Source organism: Jaculus jaculus, chromosome 1 (genome assembly GCF_020740685.1).
Source record: "Jaculus jaculus isolate mJacJac1 chromosome 1, mJacJac1.mat.Y.cur, whole genome shotgun sequence".
Lineage (NCBI taxonomy): Eukaryota > Metazoa > Chordata > Mammalia > Rodentia > Dipodidae > Jaculus > Jaculus jaculus.
The window spans coordinates 331,126,518-331,152,875 of NC_059102.1; the positions used below are offsets into that span (position 1 = coordinate 331,126,518).

Genomic DNA, 26,358 nt, shown 5'->3' on the forward strand with positions numbered 1-26,358 from the left:
TCCTTGGCATCAAGCTAACATGGGTCCTGGGGAATCAAACCTGGATCTTTTGGCTTAACAGGCAAACACCTTAACCGCTAAGCCATCCCTCTGGCCCTGATTTTGTTTCCTTTTGTTTTGTTTACCCTAATACTATAAATACACTCATCAGACTGTTCCTTGGAACTCTGTTTAATACTAATCATGTATGTGTGTGTGTGTGTGTGTATATACGTCACAATCTTCTAATTCAGTTGGAGGTATATAAACATGCAGAGATGCTCAGTTCCAGTACTGGGAAGATGGTTCAGTGGTTAAAGGTGCCTGCTTAAATGCTGCTGGACCAGAGTTCAACTCCCCATCCACCTACATAAAGCCAGATGGGCATTTGTTTGCAGCAAGAGACCCTGGTATGCCTGTGTACACATGTGTGCATGCATGCGCGCGTGCGCGCACACACACACACACACACACATACACACACAGGTAGTCTTTAAAAAAAGAAAGCTAAAAAAAAAAAGAAAGCTGTCCATCTCCTTTCCTACAAGACACTTAGGGCAAGTGCCATACAAGTTTCTATTGCTTATCTTCCACAACACGTTTTTGCCCAGTTTATTTCCTTGTCTCTTATGTAATGAAAACAAACAAGACACCTCAGCCAAGTACGGAGGACTTCCTAACAGGAATGGAACATACGTACTAGTATCATTCCCACTACCACCTATCCATTCACACATGTAGCCAAATGATCTCAGAACCTTCCCAAGACACTTGGAATGATGCTGCTTGGCATCCTCCACCCGGAGATGATCAAAATGAACGCCTTCTCCACCAGCAGTGTTTAGTCAGAGGGTTACAGCAGGTAGTGTGACTACCTCAGAGGACAGGGTGAGGTCAGCAAAGTCATTCTGAGTCCTAAACCGGGTTCTGAGGTCCTTCTCCCAGGCACTCAGAATGTCTCTCAGTCCTGGGAACAAGCTCTCTGGGACACTAAAGGAGTACAGCAGGATGGGAGCTTGTTCCGGCAGCCATGAGATCCTGGCAGTGAACACTCGCAGAGGAGTGAAGGCTAGGCAGTTGTCATCTCTGTGGTTCAGGTGAAAGGTGTAAGAAACAGGATAGCCTAGGAGGACCCCAAACACAGTACAGAGATTCCCGTCGGAGGAATGCAGCTTGCTGTAGGAGACTCCAAGAGACAGGTCCCTCTGCAGCCCTTGCAAATGTGTGACCACCTCAGCAACCAGAGACTTCAAGTCCTGAAGCTGATCCAAGGAACAAACAGAAGGATGAGGTTGGGAGCTGGAAACATCCACCAAGGCTACAGTACCAAGCAGTACCTGCTCCAAACGCTGGCATACATGCTGAGGACTGATGATGAGGTTATTCCCTCCAATCTCCAGAATGTGAAGTCCCAGAACGGGGAAGCCCAGCCGCTGCAGCTCCTTCAGGTAGCGCTGCAGGGCGGGTGCTCCTGCAGAGCTGCATTCGGGAAGTACAGCTGGCTTCAGCCCTCGGGCCACAGCCAGCACCTCCCCTGCTAGGTGAAGGCAGATGGCTCGAGAAGGGCCCCTTCTTTTTCCCAGGCTCAGGCTGTGCTGAGCAGCTGCCATCAGCAGGTGAGGGTTTGGTTTTGACATACGATCTGGAAGCCACATCTCACACTGCCTCCTTAGCCAGCCACGGTTCCCTTCCCAATCAAGTCTCGGTTTTTGACCCTTGAGCCTAAAAACAAAAGCGATAGGGGGAACTGTTAGCAGTCAGAATAGGGTCACCAATGCACCAGATTTCCCCCGCAAGCCAAAGTCTCCCTTAGTCCCCAAACCATGTCTCTCTGGCCTACTATCCTGAAGTATTTTATCCATGACTTCACTTCTTAAATTTTCCCTGTTGCAATTTATTCTGACTCAAACCTTAAGGAGTTTGAAATAGAGAAGCTAAAATCTGGCAAGCTTCACTGCCATGTCACCAAAACTGTCCTTCTGGGACAGAGTTCTAAGGTTTGGAATGAATGCGTTCCACTACCAGCTTCCCCTTCTCTCGTTAAAGAGTGTCCTAATATCAATCTTATTAAACTAAAACAAGATAAAAGGATGGGGTTGACAAGCAGCTACAATTGGATCAGTCTCGGGCTGGAAATTGTTCGGAGGCTAAAAGCATTTGCTTGCAAATCCTGCCGTCTCGGGTTCGATTCCCCAGTACCTCTGTAATGAAAGCTGCACAAAGTGACGCCTGCATCTGGACTTTGCAGCACAAGCCCTGGAGTGCCCATACTACCTCTCCTCACAAATAAATTTTAGTTTTTGGTTTTTTTTTCGAGGTAGGGTCTCGCTCTAGCCCAGGCTGACCTGGAATTCACTCTGTAGTGCCAGGCTGGCCTCGAACTCACGGAAGTCTCCTATCTCTGCCTCCCGAGTGCTGGGATCAAAGGCGTGCGCCACCACGCCCGGCGTAAATAAATGTTCTTAACAGAACTGGACCGTCTCGCAGTTGGCACCTGCTGAGCCCGCCTCTCCCCGTAGGAAGAAGCGCTCCCGCAGCCCCGTTTCCCCACCGAAATGCGGCTCAACTTCCGGCTCGGGGCAGTGGCTGTTCCGAAAGACGTCCGGACCGCGACGCCTGCGCACGGCCCTAGCCGCGGCTGCTGCGCATGCGCGCGCCAGAGCCCCGCCCCAGCCCTCCGTGACGTCACGCCACGCGCGCAGGACCTTGGGCGGGGTCGCCGGCACGCCGGAAGTACTGGCGCCCACGCCCCGCCCCTTCCGGCGGGGGACCCGGGCTCTGCGGGCCGACCTACTTAGCGGGCGGGAGGCTCTGGGGTTGACCTGAGGAGACGCGCAGGTTTCCGGGGACGACTGGCGACGCAGAACGCCACCTGAAGGCGGCGCCTTCTCGTGTCCTCCTGGCTTCCTCCCTTCCTGCATTGCGTCCTTCCTTTCAAAACCCCAAATCCTAAGAGTGACGGTGGCGTTCCCAGAAGGACGGTCACGGTTCGTGTGCTGGGCACGCTGCCAGGCGCAGGAGGTTTGTTACCCACAGGCATGGTTCTGTGCTCACAGGCCTCCGGGTCGCAGTCCAGTCTGCTGAGGGTGTTTTGGTCTTGTTTTTTCCAGGTAAGGTCTCCCTCTAGCCCAGGCTGACCTGAATTCACTACATAGTCTCAGGGTGGCCTTGAACTCACGGCGATCCTCCTCCCAATGCCTCCCGAGTGCTGGGATGAAGGGCGTGCGCCACCACACCCGGCTGAGAATTTATAACAAGCCAACCATAAATACAAATTCTTAACAGTGATTACTGCACAAAACCAAACTAAAACCCATCGAAACATACACTTTATTTATTTTCAGGGTAGGGTTTCACTCAAGTCTAGGGTGACCTGGAATTCACTATGTTGTCTCAGGGTGGCCTCAAATTTAACGGCGATCCTCCTACCTGCCTCCCAAATGCTGGGATTAAAGACATGTGCCACCACGCGGGGCGCAGTTTTCTTTTGACAGCTTCCATTTCCTCGTTGGCTCCCCCCTTGACTGACTGCTGTCACATTGTTTTCCTTAGCTCTTTAGCATCTCTGAAAAGGGTGTTTTTTGTGTGTGTGTGTTTGTTTGTTTGTTTTGGCTTTTCAAGGTAGGGTCTCACTCTAGCCCAGGCTGACCTGGAATTTACTCTGTATTCTCAGGGTGGCCTCAAACTCACTGCGATCCTCCTACCTCTGCCTCCCAAGTGCTGGAAAAAGTCGTGTGCCACCACGCCCGGCTTGAAAAGGGATTTTTAACATACTTGTTATTGTTCATTTGAAATCTGGGCAAAGTCAGAGACAGTTTCTATTAACATTTTTAAAAACATATTTTTTGTTTTTTATTTATTTACTTGAGAAAGAGAGGCAGACAGAGAGAATGAGTGTGCCAAGGCCTCCAGATACCACAAACAAACTAGATGCTTGTGCCACCTCGTGCATCTGGCTTTACATGGGTGCTGGGGAAATGAACCTGTGTCCTTTGGCTTTGCAGGCAAGTGCCTTAATCGCTAAGCCATCTCTCCAGCCCTCTTTAACTTTTTTATTTTTTGGATTTTGGGTTTTTTTGTTTGTTTTGTAGGGTAGGGTTCTTGCTGTAGCCCAGGCTGACCTGGAATTTACTGTGCAGTCTCAGAGTGGCCTTGAACTCACAGCAGTCCTCCTAACACTGCCTCCCAAGTGACTGGATTGAAAGCATGCACCACCACATCTGGCTTTTTTTTTTAAGCAAGAGAGAGGGAGGGAGGGAGGGAGAATTGGTGTGCCAGGGCCTCTTGCCACTGCAAACGAACTCCAGACACATGCACCAACCACCTTGTGCATATGGCTTATGTTGGACCTGGAGAATCAAACTTGGGTCCTTAGGCTTCATAAACATGTGCCTTAACCGCTAAGCCATCCCTCCAGCCCACCCACCCCCCACTCACCCCCGCTTTTTTTAGGTAGGGTTTCATTGTAGGCCAGGCTGACCTGGAATTTACAATGTAGTCTCAGGTGGCCTCGAACTCCTCCTACCACTGCTTCCCGAGTACTGGGATTAAAGGCGTGCACCACCACGCCTGGCTTTTTTTTTTTTTTTTTTTTTTTTTTAAGGAAGATTTTGCTATGTAGCTGACTGCCGTGGCATACGCTGTAACAGAGGTTGCCCTCAAACTCTGGAGAGCTAATATTACCAGCTGTGCCACCACACCTGGCCATGAATAGTCTTTAGCTATCAAGAATTTGACCGGTACCATGAAAGGAAAGTTTGAGAAAACTCCAGTAGCTGAAGAAATTGCCCCAATTTGGAGGTTTCACTGTGGAGTGAAGATGGAACCCACATAGAAGGAGGATCAGCTTGTAGGATCTTTGAAAGAGTCAGAGACTAGAAACTGATACAAGTCTTCTAGTTTTTGTGGGTTTTTTTTCTGTATTTATTTTACTTCTCCATGGTAGTTAACAACAAATCACCAAGATGGAAGAAGTATTTAGTTCATTTATTACAGCAATTACTATTTGAGAATGTGCTCTGTCAGACACTCTTAGGACTGGCAGCAAATTCCAAGAAAACTTTCACCAAGCAACACAGATGCTGAGCAATTTTTAAAAGACAGTTATTTTCAACACTTGCCTTCCCAGTTAACCTAAAGTGGGCTCCGTTAAGCTTGAGTTAATCTAATGCTGTTGGTGCACAGTGGAGGAGGAAGAGCTGGTGGAAATCCGACTCCCTTCTGGGTCTTAAGTTGGGTGAAGGCAGGGAGAAGACAGCTGGGGAGTGAGTAATGCAGTCAAGCAAAGGAGACCAGACCAAGCCCAAGAAAACAAGGGTACCCGATAACCTACCAAAACCAAAGAGTTTGGGAAAGATTGAAAACAAGGGAAGAAATTGGACTATTGAGACTACATAAAACCATTCGTTCATCTGTCTGATGCGTTTGTAGACTTTATTATAGTCCCTTACTAAAAGCTCAGTCCTTGACACTTCTGAGTCTACTTTCAACATCTTTACCAGCTCATGTTACCCAGCCTCTCATCCAGATGGACAGCCTGGCTATTCTCGTTCATGGAAGGGAAAGGAACAAGCATGTATGCAACAGCTGCCCTCCCACCTTTGCTGTAATGGATTATTTTTAACTTTGAGCTGCAAGACACAGAAGGGACATGTCAAGACCCTCACCTCACCTACAAAATCACACACACACACACACACACACACACACACACACACAAACACAACCAGAAAAATACAGTTCCTATGTTTTGCATGACTCCTGGTTTTAAAAAATCCCAATTTCTCCTTAAAGCTGGACACTCAGATCTCTCTTTATAAATCAGAATATAAACAAAAGGATCTCACTGTGACATTTTCATAAACATGTATTTATAGAGAGAGAAAGAGAGCAAGACCACATACATATGGCATACTTTGTTCACACCACTATCACCACTCCACCCTTCCTAGCCCACCTACACTTAAGGTCCTGTCACCTTTGATTAAGTTGCAATTTCAGGTTTCTAACTAAATCTAACCGAGCTTCTCTGTGATTTGAAAAGTAGATAGCAGTTTGGCTCAAGAGTAGGTCATACACACAGGCTTTCTTGCAAGACATGACCCAGGCAGACATCAGTATTCAAAAGGACTGAAGCATGCAACCAGAGATTAGTATCTTGTTTTCCATTTAGGTCTTGGAGTTAAAATTATGTATTACTTCAATTTACAAAGAAAGCAAGATGTTGTCAGGAATGGAGCACAATTTGCTCCATCAGAGCTCTGTGACACACACACATACCACGTTCCCCTTCATTGTTGATACCCAGACACCTCCCCAGCACAGGAGAGATCAATGCTAGTGTTTTCCAGAAAAGCAGTCTGACCCTTCACACAAGCCTACCACTCCCAACATCTCTTTTCCCCCAACTATGAAAATCCACATGACAAGAAGATTCTTAAAATTCCCCAGCAAAAAGAACTGTCCCTTTTGTAATAGGTTGCCCAACTCCCTCGAAGTCTCCTTCAGAGGAAAAGAAAAAGAAAAAGAGTTCTTCACTCATGCCGCGCTCATCTACCACACATCAGGTGGTAGCTGAGTGGTGACAAGGCCAACACCCGACAGCCATTCTTTCACAGAATCCACAGGCTTTCTTGTCACGGGCTTCCCTTTAGACTCTCAATTTATGAGCTTTTACTCCACAGGTTGGGTGACTTTCAGACTTTGGCACCATTTCTATTTAGATATCAACCTTGGTTCCTAAGCAACCAGTCAGCTCCTCTCCCTCTCACTTCCCCCATGAGCGAGCCAGCTTACTACAGTAGCAGAACAGGTCAAACAGAGCTCAATCCTGGACAAATTGGTGCTTGAAGGAACTTTGATGAAAGCAAGAAAAAGACTGGTATAAGAAAATGCAGAAGGGTTCTGGCCCAGGCAGTTCTGTCTTATATAAGTACAGTACTGAAGTCAAGATTTTAAAGCTGAAAGCCATTTCACACACCATCCCAAACTGATTTATTTACAAGTGATACAATGACCTGCTCAAGGTCACACTGGAAACAGCAACAGCTAGAGCCCAGGTGTCCAAACTCCCAAACCCAATCTCTCCTATACCATACTACCATTGAAGGTTTAATAGGAAAAGGAAGTTCCCTGAAGGTTGATTTCTCCATAAATTAAATCAACTTTAAAAGTTAGACATACTTGGAGAGTCACAACTTCTAATGTTAGGGCAAAGAGAGATTTAAAGGCTGGTTAATCTGACTAATAGAAATATCAGTATGTACAAAGAACAGTGGCCATGGTTACTGGGCAGGCAGGGCTGAGGGCAGCTGCATGCTGGGGTTGGGCTGCACGGACTGCCAGCCCTCTTGGGTCTGCAGGATGCGGTACAGCTGCTTGAGCTGAGCAACGATGTTATCTTTGATGTCTGGAGTTGAGATCTGCAGGCGGACACTGCCACTGTCAAAGGATCGTGTGAAATCACCAGAAAACATCTCATAGATCATGCGAGCCACCACTGGAATGACCTGTTCAGACACAGCACAGGAGTATCCACTAAGAAGCAGGCATTTTTCCATAGCAGGAGGGCTCTAACATGACAAAGAACAACTGAGGCCCTCAGGATCCCCCTGCCCACTCTAACATCTACATGAGGGACCCATCTTCACCTCGGCTGACCACCTCATCAAGGTTCACTCTAGAAGTGGGTTCAATTCAAGGTGGGGAGTCTAGGTGCAGCATCATGCCACTTCCTAAATAAATGATTGTTCACTGAGTAAAACTCCGAACCAAGTGACATCTACTGTCTGCTTCATTGCACAACTCTGGGGTGCAGCCCCAAGTGTACTTACTGCCACTCCTAAAATAAGGGTGCATTCTTTAAAACAATGCAAAAAGTCCAGTCTTGTAAGGTTTTAACCTAATGTTGGTTAGCAAGTCTCCATTAAATCACTGACTCATGTCAAAAGCCTGTCATTGGGGCTGGGGCTGTGGTTCAGTGGGTAGAGCACTTGCCCAGCACGCACAAGACCCTGGGTTCCATCTCCAGTACCACATGACCCAGGCATAGTGGCACACACCTCCAATACCAAAACCTGGAAGGTGGAGGCAGCAGGTTTAAGATCATACTCAGGTCTCCAGGCCAGCATGGTTTACGTGAGAATTTGCCTCAAAAAAGAACCTGGCACTCGTCAGCATGGTCTTACTGTAAAGTTTGAGTCTGCTGCCCCATCAGAAACACACTGATGGGTACTCGATCAGGACTCGTCCCAGACCAACTGAAGCACTGACAGAAAGAAAAACGTGTCGACATACCCACATCCCCTCACCTGAACCAAGATGAGTTTTCTTTCCAGAGGTTTCCCATCTGGCCATTCTTCACCAAAGCATAAATAGATCTCAAATGGTGGCTGCTTCTCTATCTGCCCTTTCTGGTGGGCAATGAGATCTGCAAAAGTGGAGAAACAATATCGGGATCTTTCCATATTCATTCAGTTTCCCATCTTCCATGTGGCCTCATATGGTAGACACTAGTCACATGTGGCTATTTTTAGGTTTTTTTTTTAAAGGCTAGCCATGACACCGAGTTCTTTTCTTTTTTTTCCAAGATTTTATTTTTATTTATTGATTTATTAGAGACTGGGGGTGGGGGGACAAATGGGCACTCCAGGGCCTCTAGCCACTGTAAACGAACTCAGGACACATGTGCCACCATGTGCATCTGGCTTACATTGGACCTGGAGAATCAAGCCGGGGTCCTTAGGCTTCACAGGCATGTGCCTTAATTGCTAAGCCATCTCTCCAGCTCTAATTTTAGTTTTTATTAAGTAAATGAAATAGCTCCTTGGCCACATAAGTCACACTTACATGCTGAAAAAACACATGTGGCCAGTGTCTACCATACCAATCAACAGTAACAGACAACATCCTAGAGAGATCTAGTGGACAGTGTTAATCTAGATTTGGGGCTCCAGCTACATTATTAAATTCACATTCTAAAGTGCTGCCAAAACCCATCTGCTTAAATTGACCACTCCAGTATTTCCCACAAGCAAAGATTTGCTGCATATGATATGCAGGGTCACTTCCAAAATGACAGATGAGCTGACAGCCCATGGGGGAGTAACTGGCAAGACTGCCTCCTCCACCCCCCCCCCCCCCATGAAAAAGCCACAAGTGACCTCAAGTCAGCCTCTGAGGAAAAACGACAACCTGAGAGTGGAACACCCATGTCGCTGCCTAGTTCTCCTTCATGGTTGAACCTTCTGCAGAGACTCACCACTCAGGAATGTTTCCAGACAAAACAGCTTGACCTTCTTTTGTCTCTCAATCAGGTTGGGAGCAGCAAGTGACGGGGCACACGGACCTGACCAGTACACCTTGCACTGGCACAGCCTGATGGCATAAATGGCGTGACCGCTGACCTCCAGGATCAGTCCTCTGTCCATGACATCCAGCAGCTTGCTGGTGAAGAGCTTCTGCTTCTCACTGGTGATGTGCTCTGGCCCTGGGAACTTGACCTGTTCCAGACTGACAGGACCAAAGAGCTCCTCCTGGTCTGGCATGGGCCCCAGGTCCCCATAGAAGAGCCGGCAGCCCTGGGGGTTACTCACAGTCAGGGTCTGCCCATACTCCTTCCCACGGTACTGAAACTTGATGTCCAGGTCGGTCACTACAAGGTGAGAGATGACAGTAAGTCCTGTTCCACTGCTCTGCCTGGCCATCCCTAAGACTCCTGCAAGTCCACCACAACCAAGCCATCTTTTACCCAGCTCTCAGGAAGGCCACTGCCATAGGTACACTTCCTGAAATACAGGGAGATATCACCATATCCCTGGATGTCCACAGAAAAAGCTTAGGGCCGTTCTATGCTGTCCCTACTCAACACCACTCAAATTTAACCAAGCACCATGCTGGGCATAGTCCTCAGGGCACACTAACTGAGCCTTCACATAACAGGCATTGGAAGGAGCTAGAAAGTTAAGTGTCTGGTTTGTGCTTTTTTTTTCTCTTTTTGGTTTTTCGAGGTAGGGTTTCAATTTAGCTCAGGCTCTCCTGGAATTCACCATGTAGTCTCAGGGTGGCCTCGATCTCAGGTGATCCTCCTACCACTGCCTCCCGAGTGCTGGGATTAAAGGCATGCGCCACCCCACCCGGCTGTGCCTCATTTTTGAAAGAGACTAGAAGAACAGGAAACACCATGCCATCTGTCTGAAAATCACACATGTGAGCACACTGTGACCTCGTGACAATTCACTGCAAGGTAAGCTTCCACTCTGCATGCCTCCATTGAACTACTAGGCCTTATTAGTTAGATTAGTTAGCCTCTTGGACAAGACTTACCACTCATGCCCCCACTATGTATAGTGTGAAAAAAGAACAAGACAATGACATGAATTCTTTAAGAAAAATTTATAGGGACTGGGGAGGTGGCTCAGTTAAAGGCTAGCCTATCAGTTTGGGTTTGATTCTCCAGTACCCACATAAAGTCAGATACACAAAGTGGTGATTGCATCTGAAGTTTGTTTGCAGTGCTAAGAGGCTCTGATGTGCCCTTTCTCTCTCCCCCGTCTCTTTTGCAATCAATCAATCAATCAATCAATAAATAAATAAATAAATAAATAAATAAATATAAAAATAAATTTAAAAAAATCAAAATTTGTATCAAATTTAGAAAAGGGCCCTAAAGCCCCTCAAGATGAAGAGGCAAAGCCAGGTGTGATGGCTTTTAATCCCAGGGAGGCACAGGTAGGAGGATTACTGTAAGCTGGAGATCAGCCTGGGACTACAGAGTGACTTTCAGGTCTGCCTGGGCTACAGCGAGACTCCATCTTGAAAAAGATTAAAATAAAGAAAGTGGCAAGCAATCTATAGCCATTAATGTCCTATTCTCACAGCGGGCTCTGCCACTTAATGCCCAGCCAGACTAATGGTCAGTAACCCAGAGAATCTCCACCAGCAAGGAGGCATGGACCAAGGTTTCTTGGTTTTTCTGTCTGTTTGTTTGTTTTTCTTTTTTGAGGTAGGGTCTCACTCTTAACTCAGGCTGACCTGGAATTTACTATGCAGTCTCAGGGTGGCCTCGAACTCATGGCGATCCTCCTACCTCTGCCTCCTGAGTGCTGGGATTAAGCCATGCACCACCATGCCCAGCACTGACCAAAGTTTCTTTACCACCCTGGGGACTCATCCTTTTGACAGCCCATCCATAGACAAAAACAGAGTAGGGAGCAGTAAGCCATTGCACACATAGCAAAGAAATGGTGACAGAATGGGACTGGAGACATGGCTCGTCGCTATAGTGCCTGCCTAGTCTGCAAGAGGCCCTGGGTGTGATCCTTGTAACAAGGCCAACAGGAAAGGGGTGGTATGAAGACCCAGCAATACAGAGCAGGCTCGCTTACTTGGGAGGGAGCTGATCCACAGCTCTGGAGAGCTATAGAAGGGCTGGATCCCTGGGGCCTGGGGCACTTCCATCTCCAGAGGCTCCGTTTTGGGCCATACCGCTTCAGGGCTGCAGTTACCCACACTGCAGTTGCCAACACTGGCTGGCGCCATAGGAGAGCCTAGAAGAGAAGGATATGGGTGAGAACACATATGAACATCACCCCGTCTGAAGTTCTAAGAACCAGCGAGGACCTGGTGTGGTCTCCCAGCCCAGCGTTCCCAGGACTCAAGACATCACCTCGTCTGAAGTTCTAAGAACCAGCGAGGACCTGGTGTGGTCTCCCAGGCCAGCATTCCCAGGACTCCAGACAGTAAGCTCCCTTGTTACTGCCTCATAACCATATTCTTTCTGGCACAGAACAGCTCTGAGGTCCCTTACGCTAAGGATCAGCATAGAGGGTGACATGAGCAAGCATGTCTAAGAGATTCTGCTGCATGATGTGACCTCAGAGATTAACTCTAATCCAGGTGTCTTCCTAAAGAGAACTCAACTGAATTAGCCAACTGACTTTCAGTATTAATGTACAGATATTGTACTAAAACAAGTAAGTGGGGTATGGTGATACACACTTTTAATCTCAGCACTTGGGAGGTTAAGGTAGGATTGCCATGAATTTGTAGCCTGGGCTATAGTGAAACTCAGCTTTAAAAAAAAAAATCTACTTTATAGATAAACAGATTACTGAGGATGCAATGACCTAAGTGGGGCCAGGGGACAGGATTGAGTAAAGGAAGGATAGGAGGAGGGTTAATCAAAAGTTAAGATAGGTCTGGAAAGATGGCTTAGCGATTAAGGAGTTTGCCTGTGAAGCTTAAAGACCCAGGTTCAACTCCTCAGGTCCCACCTAAGCCAGAGGCACAAGGGGGCAGGCACATGTGTCTAGAGTTCATTTGCAGTGGCTAGAGGCCCTGGTACATTCTCTCTCTCTCTCTTTCTCCCTCCTTCCCTCCTTCCCTCCTTCCCTCCCTCCCTCCTTCCCTCCCTCTCTCTCTCTCTTTCCCTCCCTCCTCTCTGTCCTGAATAAGAATAAATTTTAAAAAAATTAAGTTTAAGATGGTATGAGTATGTCACATGGAAACCTACTTCTTTGGATAATGGTGTAGCCAGAAGCCATAGATTGTTAGTAGAAAAATTTCAATGACAGGAATGGTGTGATGGTTTGATTCAGGCGTTCCCCATAAACTTAGGTGTTCTGAATTCTAGGTCCCCGGCTGATGGCAATATGGGAATTAAAGCCTCCTGAAGGTAGTATATTGTTGGGAACAAGCTTATGGATGTTATAGCCAGCATCCTCTTGCCAGTGTTTGGCATACTCTCCTGTTGCCACTGTCCATCTGATGTTGGCCAGGAGGTGATGTCCACCCTCTTCTCATGTCATCATTTTCCCCTACCATCTGGAGTTTCCCCTTGAGTTTGTAAGACAAAATAAAGTTTGTTGTTCCCCCCCACCCAAGCTGCTCTTGGTTGGGTATTTTCTGCCAGCAATGCAAACCTGACTGCAACAGTAAAATTGGTACTAAGAGTGGTGTCATTGGTGCTGGACACCTGACTCTGGCTTTGACCTATTGGAACTGCTTTGTGGGAGAAATGTGGAAGGATTTGAAACCTTGGCCTAAGAGACGCCTTGCAGTGCTCTAAGTACAGCTTGATGGACTGTTCTGGTCAGAGTTGAAAGATCTAAATGGACAGTAAGGTTTGGCTTATGAGGATGAGAAAGCACTTTTCTTGGACTGGGCTAGAAGAGGTTTGTGTGAGAGGCTTGCTGTTATGCTCATATCCTGAGAATTTGTGCAGGGTTGCACAGAAATGGACTGGTGTGAGCAAAGGGATGTGGCACAGAAAAAATGAAATCTTTGGGCCAAAACTGCTGCCTGATCAGCTGCAATTATATGAGATTACAAGCACTGAGACTGGGCCAGCTGGCCTGCACTGAGACAATAGGAAGAATGATGCTGACTCTTTTGAAGGGGTCTGAATGCTGAAGGAGTGTCCTGTTCTTCAAAGTCTGGCCCCTCCCCTCGGATTAACAAGTTGGTAGCCCACTTGCTGTTAGGGAGTATAACATGTGCAGGAAAGAGTCACTGAATTTACAACATGGTTTTGTATTTTGGAAATGGCTGTGCACAGTACGAATCAGACTTGTTGGATTACCTGCATGGAGACCTGAGGGAGCCACGAGGATGCATTATGGGATAGCTGCCAAGGAGAGCTGCTGGTACCAGATGAAGTTTTCTGGCACCTGTGAGTAGCCTAGCTGGTGGAGGTGGGGGTGGAACTGGAACTCCAGAGACATGTCACTGGTTAGAATTGTTGAACTTCGAGCTACAGCGTTTGCTTTGCTTTGTTTAAATCTTGTATTGGTTGAATATTTTTTTTTTGCTATGCCCAATGCCATCTTTTGCAGTATGAATTTTTATTCTGTGTCATTACAGGTTTTTGGTTGTGTGGAGGGTTTTTTTGTTTTGTTTTGTTTTTGGTATTATGGTTCAGTTAAAAAACCTTGGACTATGGGGATGTTTGAGCATCATTGGGATTGATAAAAACTACGGGAAGTTTTAAAATTGGGCTTAATGCATTGTATTTTACATCATGAGTTGTTCAGTTTATGGGGGCCAGGGATAGAATGTGGTGGTTTGATTCAGATGGTCCTCATAAACTTAGGTCTTCTTTATGTTAGGTCCCCATCTGATGGCAACTTGAGAATTAAAGCCTCCTGGAGGCAGTGTAATGTGGGGCAGGGGAGCTCATGGGTTATTATAGCCAGCTCTCTCCTGCCAGTGTTTGGTATACTCTCCTGTTGCTGTAGTCCATCTGATGTTGGCCTGAAGGTGATGTCCATCCTCTGCTCATGCCATTATTTTCCCCTGCCATCATGGAGCTTCCCCTCGAGTCTGTAAGCTAAAATAAACCTTTTTTTTTCCCTCCCACAAGCTGCTCTGGGTCGGGTGTTTTCTGCCAGCAACACAAACCTGACTGCAACACATAGAGTACCTTTAAGTCTGGCCAGGGAGGACCCTGATGCCCCCAAAACATTACAAGCCATTGCCAAATCTGTTGGTTTCCCACCAGAACTAGATGGTAAGACCCTATTGCTGAAGTCTCCACATGCTTGGGCTTCAGGTCACTGAAAAATCAAGCTGGAGCTGAGCTGAAAACCTCCTCCCTGCTGACCAGCTAATAGAAAGCTGGAAAAAGCTACACTGCATGCAGCCCTGTGGAAGAAAGAAGTCAGCAATGGTGGTAAACAGTAGTGGACCTTGCAAGCTTTAAGACTGGCCAGCCAGGCCAAATGTGCCAATGGGTACAATAGTGGCATATGTCTGTTATGGGGGAAACCAACCACCCTCTAACTGGACTAGAGGCCAGCTCCATGGGTGAGATTACATGTGTGGTACTGAAAACCAAGTCTGTAGCCTCTGGCTGGTGAGGTCATGAGCCTTAGGGGAGTAACACTCACTGTTGTCTGGCTAAATGCATATATTATGCTCACCAAACTGCCCTGTAAGCACTTTTTAAAAAATGTTTAAATACATATATTAATGCTACTCTCAGTTTTTGTTAGAGAAGCTTCTTTTTCAGGTGGCAAAGACCACTGGGATGACTCAGAAGGCACCATGGTGCTGAAAAGAAGTGACAGAGGAGTTCTCATCACTGAAACATCTCTATCACACCCTCCAAGGCTCAGGATCCACTGGGGAAGAGGTGGGAGAATGAACATAAGAACCAAAGGAAGGATAGGACTACTTACAATATAATCTTCCAGACATAAAATGGTCTGGATATCCATGACCTCACAGTACCTGGTTTTGCTTTCAACAGGATCTCAGGTATCCCAGACAGGCCTGAAATTGGCTATACTGATGAGGATAACTTTAAACTCCCAGTCCTCCTGCCTCTACCTCCCCAGTGCTGGGACTGAAGATGTATGCCACCACACCTAGTCTGTGCAGCTTTAGAGATTAAACCCAGGGTTCCAGACACACCAGAAAGACTCTACCAACTGAGCTACATCCCCAGGCCAAGAAACCATCTTGATATAAGTTTTCTAGGGAGCACAGGCTACCACCCCTGATGCAGAGTATGCAGATGGTACAAAATGATCAAGGAAAGCCCATGACCTGGATGCCAGTCGGTGACCAGGCGCTCTGTAGTGGACAGGTGCAGTGAGGATGCCACAGAAGAGCAACTCAATGAATGCCGAGTGTCCTCGAAGCTCAGCTGAAAATTCAGTCCCTCCGAGTCCCCGGGTTCAGAGGACCCCCAACCTCTCTCTCTCATCTCTCCTAGAAAGCTGAATTCAAACTCCACAGAGCAGAAGTTTCTCGGGCTGGGAAGGTAGCTCAGTCAGTGGAGGAGGCGCCTTGTAAGCTTAAGCACTTTAATTCAACCCCAAGACCATGAAGAAAAAGCCAGGTAAGGCAGTGCACACCCACAGTCCCAGTGCTGGAGATAGGCAGAACCCTGAGGCTCACCAGCCAGTCAGGCTCGACTGCTCTGCAAGCTCCAAGCAAATGAGGGACCCTGTGTTAAAGGAGACAGATGGTGTTTCTAAGGAAGGGTGACCCAAGGTTTTCCTCTGACCTCCACTCATTTACATATATGCACCTGTATACACAAAAGCACAGCACACACAGTGTCTTGCAGATTAATCCTATGAGCGCCTAAATCAGCAGCTGGCGAGACCACAAATGTCCTGTCAGTATAGACTCGGTAGAATGGTCTCTATTAAAGAAGTGACACAGAGTTTCTGCCAGTGAAAATACTGGAAAACTTATCCCACAATTCATAAAAATAACATCAACTCTTGCCCTGATGTAAGAAACTGGTGAAATTTTTAAGCACTGATGTGCGTAGGATTAGGCATAAAATTTACCTTTTTATTTTCTTTGAGCTGGATGTTTTCTAACTTATCTGCTATACTCGAATACCTGAGCCGCCACAGCTCTTTGCCCGTGACTCTAACATCTGGCCATGGGACCGATCACTGCTGTCAGGGTGATGGTGGTCAAGAGGTCAGAAATTCCAAGGCCAAACCCCTGCATCCCCTCATGCCTCAGCACCACCCACCACCACTGCACTCACCATTGATGTTCAGGAAGGGAAAGGTGTCCTGGATAGGAACATGGTGCTGCGACTGATCAAGCTCATCTTCCTCATCTTCTTCATCCACATCATTATCTTTCTCATCCCAGGGGGCAGACCCCGTGGATCCTACCCAAGACACAAGCCCACAGGTGAGCGGTTCAAGTGGCAGTGTCACCTTGGCAGCTACCCAAGCTAGAGATGCTTCAGCTCCAAAAGCACCCACATTACCTGACTTCAAAAAACCAGGAACCCAGAGTATATGAGCCCCTAGTTCCAACTCTCTGCAGGGTCTTCACACCAGCACACTTCTTTAAAAGCTACAGAGCACATTTTCTTCTCTTAGAAATTTTTACCCATTAGTATGACTATATATTAACTTTCTGCATGCAGACATCTCTTTTTAAAGACTCAAAGTACTCACTTTTCACCTTGTAAATATCCTGTGAGGCAACACCTCTCTCTTCATGGCAAAGTCTTGCCAATCTACAAGGCTAGGTCATCTGGCTCATGATACTCATGCACTGCGCAAATAGGACTGGACAGCATGCTGTCAGCAAAAATATCTATAGATTGGGCTGGAGACATAGCTTAGCTGTTAAGGTGCTTGCCTGTGAAGCCTAAGGACGCATGTTCAACTCTCCAGATCCCACACAAGCCAGACCCACAAAGATGAGGCAAATGCAAGGTCGCACATGCCCACTAGGTGGCACACATGTCTGGAGTTCAATTTCAGTGGTTGAGGCCCTGGCATGCAATTCTCTCTCTCTCTTTAGAAAGAAAAAAAACTCTACAAATTAAATGATCATTCCCTTAACACATAAAAAGAACTTACAGCTTTTATAAGCCAGGTCAACTGATTTTTGCAATGGCCTTTGAAACAGAAAGAAATATTTAATTTCACATTTTTGAGTTGAGGCAATGGAGGCTCAAGAGGTCCAGTCACTCCATTCAAACTGCACAAGAAATTGACTGATAAGATCCAGGATTAGAACTGAAATGTTCCAAGAGGTAACTCCTACTCCTTCAAAATGCCCTGGCCTCTCAAGTCTCAAGAGAGGCTATCTTTCCATTAGCACTCTGTTCTATCTTCTCAAGCTTCCAGCAGTGCAGGTTAGATTTTTGTGAGTCCACACCATCTGTTCTCTGAGCTCTTCCTAGGGAAGACTTGCTCATTTTACCAATTTTTTCAGTTTTGGAAACTAAGCTGTTCTCAACTTGACTATCTGGAGCCCAGCCCAGAATCTAGCGTACTACCAGCATTATCGAGGTAACAGGGCCTCACCTGGGTTAATGATGGAGCCTTGGGGCTGGGGAATATCACACACTTGATATATCTTCACTGGGTTCATGGGCACTTCCTTGGTACCATCATACATCAAGTTGAATTCCCTGCTCTTGTTGAGAGCACAGCGGAGCTGGGCCTTCCACTTAGCTGGGTCAGGATCATCTACTCCTTCCTGGTACTTCCCAGTCTCCACAGCCCAGGCCTGAGGAACAGGACACCACTGTAAGTAGTGCCAACTATTGCCCAGAACCACTTCCAAGAATGTGTACGTACACACACACACACACATACACACACACACACACACACACACACACACACACACACAGTGTGCCAAAATTTCAGTCCCAATTGACAGAGATTAGCGCAAACAACACTGCCCTTGTCCAACCAAAGCAGGGTCACAGGGAAACTTAAATATAGGCAGCTTTGATTTTTTTGTTTTGTTTTTAAATATCTTATTTTTATTTATTTATTTGACTGAGAGAAAGAGAGAATGGGCACACTAGGGCTGCTAGCCACTGCAAACAAACTTCACATGTGTACACCCCCTTGTGCATCTGGCTTATGTGGGTCCTAGGGAATCAAACATGGATCCTTTGGCTTTGCAGGCAAACACCTAAACCACTAAGCCATCTCCCCAGCCCTTGTTTTTATTTTTTTTGAGGTAGGATCTCGCTCTATCCCAGACTGACCTGGAATTCACTATATAGTCTCAGGTGGGCCTCAAACTCACAGTGATCCTCCTACCTCTGCCTCCCAGACTGTAGACACAGCTTTGAAAGGAACCTCATCTCAGGCCTCAGCACCGGCACCCCCATGGGCCGGAACACAGGGCTGGAAACAATGCACCAGAACACTGTAGGAGCAGAAAGCACCCTTCTTCTTTCTATATTTTATTTATTTATATGAAAGAGAGAGACAGAAAGAGGAAGGGAGGGAGGAAGAGAGAATGTGTGTGCCAGGACCCCCAGCCACTGTAAATGAACTCCAGGTACATATGCCATCTTGTGCATCTGGCTTTACGTGGATACTAAGGAATAGAACCTGGGTCCTCTGGCTTTGCAGGCAAGTTCCTTAACCACTAAGCCATTTCTCCAGCCTACCTTTCTTCTTTTCTTCCTCCTTTCCTTTGTCCTTTCTCCTTTTTCTTTTCCTTCTTTTTTTGAGCAGGGTCTCACTATGTGGCCCATGCTGAACTCAAACTCAAGATCTTCCTTCCCTAGCCTCCCCAGCAATGGGGCTGAGAAGAGTGTGCCACCATGTTTGTGTGCATATATGTACATGTGCATATGTGTATATGTGCATATGGAGGCCAGAGGACAACCCTGGTGCCATTCTTCAAGAATGGCCTAGAGCTCACCAATTAGGCTGCACTGATGGCCAGTGAGCTCCAAGACCCCCTCCCCACCCCACTCCCTTCCCCAACGCCCCAGTGCCGGTATTACAGGCACACACTAACACACCTTATTTTGTTTTTTTTTCTTTTCTTTTTTTCCTGAGGTTGGGAGTCATTCTAGCCCAGGCTGACCTGGAATTCAGCATGCAGTCTCAAGGTAGCCTCAAACTCATGGTGATCCACCTACCTCTGCCTCCCAAGTGCTGGGATTAAAGGTATGCACCACCACACCCAGCTACACCTGACATTTTCATGTGAATTCCAGGGGTCGAAATTAGATCCTCACACTTGCAAGGGAAGTACTTTTATCTCCCAAGCTTGGCTGTTTTTTGTTTTTTGTTTTTGTTTTTGTTTTTTTTTTGAGGTAGGGTCTCACTCTAGCTCAGGCTGATCTGGAATTCACTATGTAGTCTCAGGACGGCCTCAAGCTCATGGCAATCCTCCTATCTCTGCCTCCTGAATGCTGGGATTAAAGGCTGTTTGGCTCTTCTTTAAGCAAGAGTTGCGCATACAACAATACATACGACACAGGGAATGGCGCGTGAGATAAAGTTTCAGGAGCTAATTACAGTGGTGCACACCATCACTCAAGGGGACCATGAGCTTAAGGTCAGTCTGGACTACATACTGAGACCCTGCCTCTAAAAACAAAACTAGAGGACGGGACAGTGGCTCAGTGATTAAAAGTGCTTGCTTGAAAACCCTTCCAGCCTGGGTTTGATTCCCTAGTACACACGTAAACCAGATGCATAAGGTGTCACATATGTCTGGAGTTTGCCTGATGCCCATATATTTTACTTTCTTTCTCTGTCTCCTTATAAATATTATTGCCAGGCATGGTGGCACATGCCTTTAATCCCAGCACTTGGGAGGCAGAAGTAGGAGGATAGCCATGAGTTCAAGGCCAGCATGGGAGTACAGAATAAGTTCCTGGTCAACCTGGGCTAGACAGAGACACTACCTCAAAAATAACAAAACAAAATATAAAAAAATAAAAAATAATTTCAAAAACCCAAACAGAACTTTCAGGGGGCACACCCAGGGCTTTAGCTTACCCATGCTGAGGCTGAGGGCCTCAAGCTCTGCCAAGCCCACACGCTGCCTCTCCCTGTCCCTCCAGGTCCTACTTCACTGGAGACCCTGGGCTTGGCCACACCAGCAGTTTGAGGTGTGGCCAAAAGCCACTCTCCTCCTCCACTCCGCCTGTGGGAATCACAGCGCTACCCTAGACAAGGGGAACAAGCTCATCTGCAACACCTAGCCTGCTCAGGAACAGCCAGTGCTCCCCACGAACAACATGGGAAGTAGGAAGGTGACCCTGCTTCTCAGCGTCTGTTCACAGGAAACCCACTCTCTCTGCTGGCTAACATGGGTCTGGACTCTCAGCCTTGGCAGGGTCTCACACTAGCCCATGCTGACCTGGAATTCACTATGGAGTCTCAAGTGGCCTTGAACTCAAGGGGATCCTCCTCCCTCTGCCTCCTGAGTGCTGGGATTAAGGGCATGTGCTCCACGCCCACCCGGCTTTCTCCACTTGCTTATACAAAAAAGGAGATATCATTAGTGAGAACTCAAGCAGAGCACATCAGCCTTCCCAAGGCAACAGGAAATGGCATTAGTTCAAACCCCTGCCACAGAGGGCATTTTTTTCTTCCATTTATTTATTTACTTATTTAAGAGAGGTAGATGGAGACAGAAACAGTCAGGGAGAAATGGGCACGCCTGGGCCTCTAACCACTGCAAACAAAGTCCAGACACAAGTGCCACCTTGTACATCTGGCTTACATAGGTACTGGGGAATCAAACCTGAGTCCTTAGGCTGTTCAGTCAAGCATCTTAACCACTAAGTCATCTCTCCAGCCTCTGGCTTTTTGAGACAGGATCTCAAACTCACAACAGTCCTCCTGCTTCAGCCTCCAAACTACTAAGATTACAGACATGACCACCTCACCTGGCCACAGACTGCTTACTTAAACTAAAATTGACTTTTTTTTCCCTCTCTAGCCTCTCTCTCAATAAATAAATAATTTTAAAATAAAATGCAATTGAAATGTTTTACATGTAAAGTATTGTGGCGATGGTGTGTGTGTGTGATATGCCCATGTATGTGTAGATGGGCATGCCTTCACATGGGCAGGGAAGCTGGAGGAGCATGTCGGGTGTCCTCCCTCCACCACTTAACCAGCACATTTCTCGAGATGGCATGACTCCCTGACCACAGACTGTAGCTTTTTGAGAGCCTCAGTGACTGTCCAGCCCCTGCAACCCACGGGACCAGAGTTACAGATGTACATGATCAAACCCAGCTGTGCATATGGGTCCTGGGGAATTGAGCACAGGCAGGCTCAGACCCTCATGCTTACAGAAAGCATTCTTTTGTTTTTCAACAAAAAAGGGTTTCACTCTAGCTGAGGCTGACCGGGAATTCACTCTGTAGTCTCAGGGTGGCCTCAAATTCATGGTGATCCTACCTCTGCCTCCCGAGTGCTGGGATTAAAGGCATGCACCACTACGCCTGGCCCCAGAAAGCATTCTTACTGCCAAGCCATCTCTCTAGCCCTGAAATGGAATTTTTTAAATATTTTATTTATTTGTTTATTTATTTGCAAGCAGAGGGAGACGAGAGAGAGAATGAGAATGAGGGTGCCAGGGCCTTTAGCCACTGCAAACAAACTCCACATGAATTTGCCATTTTGTGCATCTGGCTTTGCGTGGGTTCTGGGGAATTGAACCCAGGTCATTAGGCTTTGCAGGCAAGCCTTAAGGGCTAATCCATCTCTCCAGCCCTGCCCCATCCTTGTAGACCTCTGATCTCCCCAGTCATGCCCTGCAGTGCCACAGAGATGAGGCTAATCCAAGACCTCCTCTTACTCTACTCAAAGTCATTTCCTCTGAGCATCTTCTCCGGGCTGGGCTCCACCAAGTGTTCTGGGCTTCTCAATGAGGAACACTGACAGCTGAGCTGCCTGGGTGGCTTATGAGACACCAGGGTGCCTGGCAGTGGCTCCATCCCGCCCAGCCCCACGAGGGAGGTCAGATTCACTACTCCTAGTGTCGGCCATTAGCTGCAGTGCCTGTCTGCTGCCCCCCAACCCGTGCCCCTCAGTGTGTTCTGTTCTGGCCCCCCGTGTCCCTCAGTGTGTTCTGTTCTGCCCCCCGTGCCCCTCAGTGTGTCCTGTTCTGCCCCCCCCCCCGTGTCCCTCAGTGTGTCCTATTCGGCGCCCCCGTGTCCCTCAGTGTGTCCTGTTCTGCCCCCCGTGCCCCTCAGTGTGTTCTGTTCTGCCCCCCCCCGTGTCCCTCAGTGTGTTCTGTTCTGCCCCCCCGTGTCCCTCAGTGTGTCCTGTTCTGCCCCCCCGTGTCCCTCAGTGTGTCCTGTTCTGCCCCCCCGTGTCCCTCAGTGTGTCCTGTTCTGCCCCCCCGTGCCCCTCAGTGTGTCCTGTTCTGCCCCCCGTGTCCCTCAGTGTGTCCTGTTCTGCCCCCCCGTGTCCCTCAGTGTGTCCTGTTCTGCCCCCCCGTGTCCCTCAGTGTGTTCTGTTCTGCCCCCCCGTGCCCCTCAGTGTGTTCTGTTCTGCCCCCCCGTGTCCCTCAGTGTGTCCTGTTCTGCCCCCCCGTGTCCCTCAGTGTGTCCTGTTCTGCCCCCCCGTGTCCCTCAGTGTGTCCTGTTCTGCCCCCCCGTGCCCCTCAGTGTGTCCTGTTCTGCCCCCCCGTGTCCCTCAGTGTGTCCTGTTCTGCCCCCCCGTGTCCCTCAGTGTGTCCTGTTCTGCCCCCCCGTGTCCCTCAGTGTGTCCTGTTCTGCCCCCCCGTGCCCCTCAGTGTGTCCTGTTCTGCCCCCCCGTGTCCCTCAGTGTGTCCTGTTCTGCCCCCCGTGCCCCTCAGTGTGTCCTGTTCTGCCCCCCCGTGTCCCTCAGTGTGTCCTGTTCTGCCCCCCCCCCGTGCCCCTCAGTGTGTCCTGTTCTGCCCCCCCCCCCGTGCCCCTCAGTGTGTCCTGTTCTGCCCCCCCGTGTCCCTCAGTGTGTCCTGTTCTGCCCCCCCGTGTCCCTCAGTGTGTCCTGTTCTGCCCCCCCCGTGTCCCTCAGTGTGTCCTGTTCTGCCCCCCCGTGCCCCTCAGTGTGTCCTGTTCTGCCCCCCCGTGTCCCTCAGTGTGTTCTGTTCTGCCCCCCCGTGTCCCTCAGTGTGTCCTGTTCTGCCCCCCCCCGTGTCCCTCAGTGTGTCCTGTTCTGCCCCCCCGTGTCCCTCAGTGTGTCCTGTTCTGCCCCCCGTGCCCCTCAGTGTGTCCTGTTCTGCCCCCCCGTGTCCCTCAGTGTGTTCTGTTCTGCCCCCCCCGTGTCCCTCAGTGTGTCCTGTTCTGCCCCCCCGTGTCCCTCAGTGTGTCCTGTTCTGCCCCCCCCCGTGTCCCTCAGTGTGTCCTGTTCTGCCCCCCCCCGTGTCCCTCAGTGTGTCCTGTTCTGCCCCCCGTGTCCCTCAGTGTGTTCTGTTCTGCCCCCCCCGTGCCCCTCAGTGTGTCCTGTTCTGCCCCCCCGTGTCCCTCAGTGTGTCCTGTTCTGCCCCCCCCCCGTGTCCCTCAGTGTGTTCTGTTCTGCCCCCCCCGTGTCCCTCAGTGTGTCCTGTTCTGCCCCCCCCCGTGTCCCTCAGTGTGTTCTGTTCTGCCCCCCCCGTGCCCCTCAGTGTGTTCTGTTCTGCCCCCCCGTGTCCCTCAGTGTGTCCTGTTCTGCCCCCCCGTGTCCCTCAGTGTGTCCTGTTCTGCCCCCCCGTGTCCCTCAGTGTGTCCTGTTCTGCCCCCCCCCCGTGTCCCTCAGTGTGTCCTGTTCTGCCCCCCCGTGCCCCTCAGTGTGTCCTGTTCTGCCCCCCGTGTCCCTCAGTGTGTTCTGTTCTGCCCCCCCCCGTGTCCCTCAGTGTGTCCTGTTCTGCCCCCCCCCGTGTCCCTCAGTGTGTCCTGTTCTGCCCCCCCCGTGCCCCTCAGTGTGTCCTGTTCTGCCCCCCCCGTGCCCCTCAGTGTGTCCTGTTCTGCCCCCCCGTGTCCCTCAGTGTGTCCTGTTCTGCCCCCCCCGTGTCCCTCAGTGTGTCCTGATCTGCCCCCCCCGTGTCCCTCAGTGTGTCCTGATCTGCCCCCCCCGTGCCCCTCAGTGTGTCCTGTTCTGCCCCCCCCCGTGCCCCTCAGTGTGTTCTGTTCTGCCCCCCCCCGTGTCCCTCAGTGTGTTCTGTTCTGCCCCCCCCCGTGTCCCTCAGTGTGTTCTGTTCTGCCCCCCCCCGTGTCCCTCAGTGTGTCCTGTTCTGCCCCCCCCCGTGTCCCTCAGTGTGTCCTGTTCTGCCCCCCCCCGTGCCCCTCAGTGTGTCCTGTTCTGCCCCCCCCCGTGCCCCTCAGTGTGTCCTGTTCTGCCCCCCCCCCGTGCCCCTCAGTGTGTCCTGTTCTGCCCCCCCCGTGCCCCTCAGTGTGTCCTGTTCTGCCCCCCCCCGTGCCCCTCAGTGTGTCCTGTTCTGCCCCCCCGTGTCCCTCAGTGTGTCCTGTTCTGCCCCCCCGTGTCCCTCAGTGTGTCCTGTTCTGCCCCCCCGTGTCCCTCAGTGTGTCCTGTTCTGCCCCCCCGTGTCCCTCAGTGTGTCCTGTTCTGCCCCCCCCCGTGTCCCTCAGTGTGTCCTGTTCTGCCCCCCCGTGTCCCTCAGTGTGTCCTGTTCTGCCCCCCCGTGTCCCTCAGTGTGTCCTGTTCTGCCCCCCCGTGTCCCTCAGTGTGTCCTGTTCTGCCCCCCCGTGTCCCTCAGTGTGTCCTGTTCTGCCCCCCCCCGTGTCCCTCAGTGTGTCCTGTTCTGCCCCCCCGTGCCCCTCAGTGTGTCCTGTTCTGCCCCCCCCGTGCCCCTCAGTGTGTCCTGTTCTGCCCCCCCCGTGCCCCTCAGTGTGTCCTGTTCTGCCCCCCCGTGTCCCTCAGTGTGTCCTGTTCTGCCCCCCCGTGTCCCTCAGTGTGTCCTGTTCTGCCCCCCCGTGTCCCTCAGTGTGTCCTGTTCTGCCCCCCCCGTGTCCCTCAGTGTGTCCTGTTCTGCCCCCCCCCCGTGTCCCTCAGTGTGTCCTGTTCTGCCCCCCCCCCGTGTCCCTCAGTGTGTCCTGTTCTGCCCCCCCGTGTCCCTCAGTGTGTCCTGTTCTGCCCCCCCGTGTCCCTCAGTGTGTCCTGTTCTGCCCCCCCGTGTCCCTCAGTGTGTCCTGTTCTGCCCCCCCGTGTCCCTCAGTGTGTCCTGTTCTGCCCCCCCGTGTCCCTCAGTGTGTCCTGTTCTGCCCCCCCCGTGTCCCTCAGTGTGTCCTGTTCTGCCCCCCCGTGTCCCTCAGTGTGTCCTGTTCTGCCCCCCCTCGTGTCCCTCAGTGTGTCCTGTTCTGCCCCCCCTCGTGCCCCTCAGTGTGTTCTGTTCTGCCCCCCGTGCCCCTCAGTGTGTTCTGTTCTGCCCCCCGTGTCCCTCAGTGTGTTCTGTTCTGCCCCCCCCGTGTCCCTCAGTGTGTCCTGTTCTGCCCCCCCCGTGTCCCTCAGTGTGTCCTGTTCTGCCCCCCCCGTGTCCCTCAGTGTGTCCTGTTCTGCCCCCCCCCGTGCCCCTCAGTGTGTCCTGTTCTGCCCCCCCGTGCCCCTCAGTGTGTCCTGTTCTGCCCCCCCGTGCCCCTCAGTGTGTCCTGTTCTGCCCCCCCGTGTCCCTCAGTGTGTCCTGTTCTGCCCCCCCCGTGTCCCTCAGTGTGTCCTGTTCTGCCCCCCCCCGTGTCCCTCAGTGTGTCCTGTTCTGCCCCCCCGTGCCCCTCAGTGTGTTCTGTTCTGCCCCCCGTGTCCCTCAGTGTGTTCTGTTCTGCCCCCCCCGTGTCCCTCAGTGTGTTCTGTTCTGCCCCCCCCGTGTCCCTCAGTGTGTTCTGTTCTGCCCCCCGTGTCCCTCAGTGTGTCCTGTTCTGCCCCCCCGTGCCCCTCAGTGTGTTCTGTTCTGCCCCCCGTGTCCCTCAGTGTGTTCTGTTCTGCCCCCCCCGTGTCCCTCAGTGTGTCCTGTTCTGCCCCCCCCGTGTCCCTCAGTGTGTCCTGTTCTGCCCCCCCCGTGTCCCTCAGTGTGTCCTGTTCTGCCCCCCCCCGTGCCCCTCAGTGTGTCCTGTTCTGCCCCCCCGTGCCCCTCAGTGTGTCCTGTTCTGCCCCCCCGTGCCCCTCAGTGTGTCCTGTTCTGCCCCCCCGTGTC

General features: G+C 50.2%; 2 protein-coding genes across 6 annotated transcripts in view; both read right to left on the minus strand.

Annotated features, from left to right (window-relative positions):
• Positions 1–155: 155 nt before the first annotated feature.
• On the minus strand, positions 156–2,793 carry C1H1orf74 (chromosome 1 C1orf74 homolog). Of its 4 annotated transcripts, none has more exons than XM_045138378.1 (2): positions 2,774–2,793; positions 156–1,701 (listed from the first exon to the last, which is right to left on the minus strand). In XM_045138378.1, the coding sequence occupies exon 2, from the start codon at positions 1,632–1,634 to the stop codon at positions 825–827; it is 810 nt and encodes a 269-aa protein (XP_044994313.1). In that variant the 5' UTR covers positions 1,635–1,701; positions 2,774–2,793; the 3' UTR covers positions 156–824. The 4 variants fall into 4 exon arrangements, with proteins under 4 accessions (XP_044994313.1, XP_044994300.1, XP_004653459.1 ...); XM_045138365.1 differs by lacking the exon at positions 2,774–2,793 and adding an exon at positions 2,531–2,617; XM_004653402.2 differs by lacking the exon at positions 2,774–2,793 and adding an exon at positions 2,325–2,598.
• Positions 2,794–4,950: 2,157 nt separating this feature from the next.
• Irf6 (interferon regulatory factor 6) overlaps positions 4,951–26,358 on the minus strand; it is a 42,375-nt gene continuing 20,967 nt past the window's right edge. For both annotated transcript variants that reach the window (XM_045142147.1, XM_045142148.1), the window contains exons 3-8: positions 17,775–17,979; positions 16,490–16,618; positions 11,364–11,525; positions 9,239–9,631; positions 8,289–8,407; positions 4,951–7,487 (exon numbers count right to left, since the gene is read on the minus strand). In XM_045142147.1, coding sequence (XP_044998082.1) covers positions 7,263–7,487; positions 8,289–8,407; positions 9,239–9,631; positions 11,364–11,525; positions 16,490–16,618; positions 17,775–17,979 — 1,233 coding nt within the window. In that variant the 3' untranslated portion in view covers positions 4,951–7,262. The remainder of the gene's footprint in view (positions 7,488–8,288; positions 8,408–9,238; positions 9,632–11,363; positions 11,526–16,489; positions 16,619–17,774; positions 17,980–26,358) is intronic.

Excerpts from the sequence above, each read along its gene's own strand:
- C1H1orf74 (XM_045138378.1), bottom strand. The coding sequence starts at position 1,634 with ATGTGGCTTCCAGATCGTATGTCAAAACCAAACCCTCACCTGCTGATG.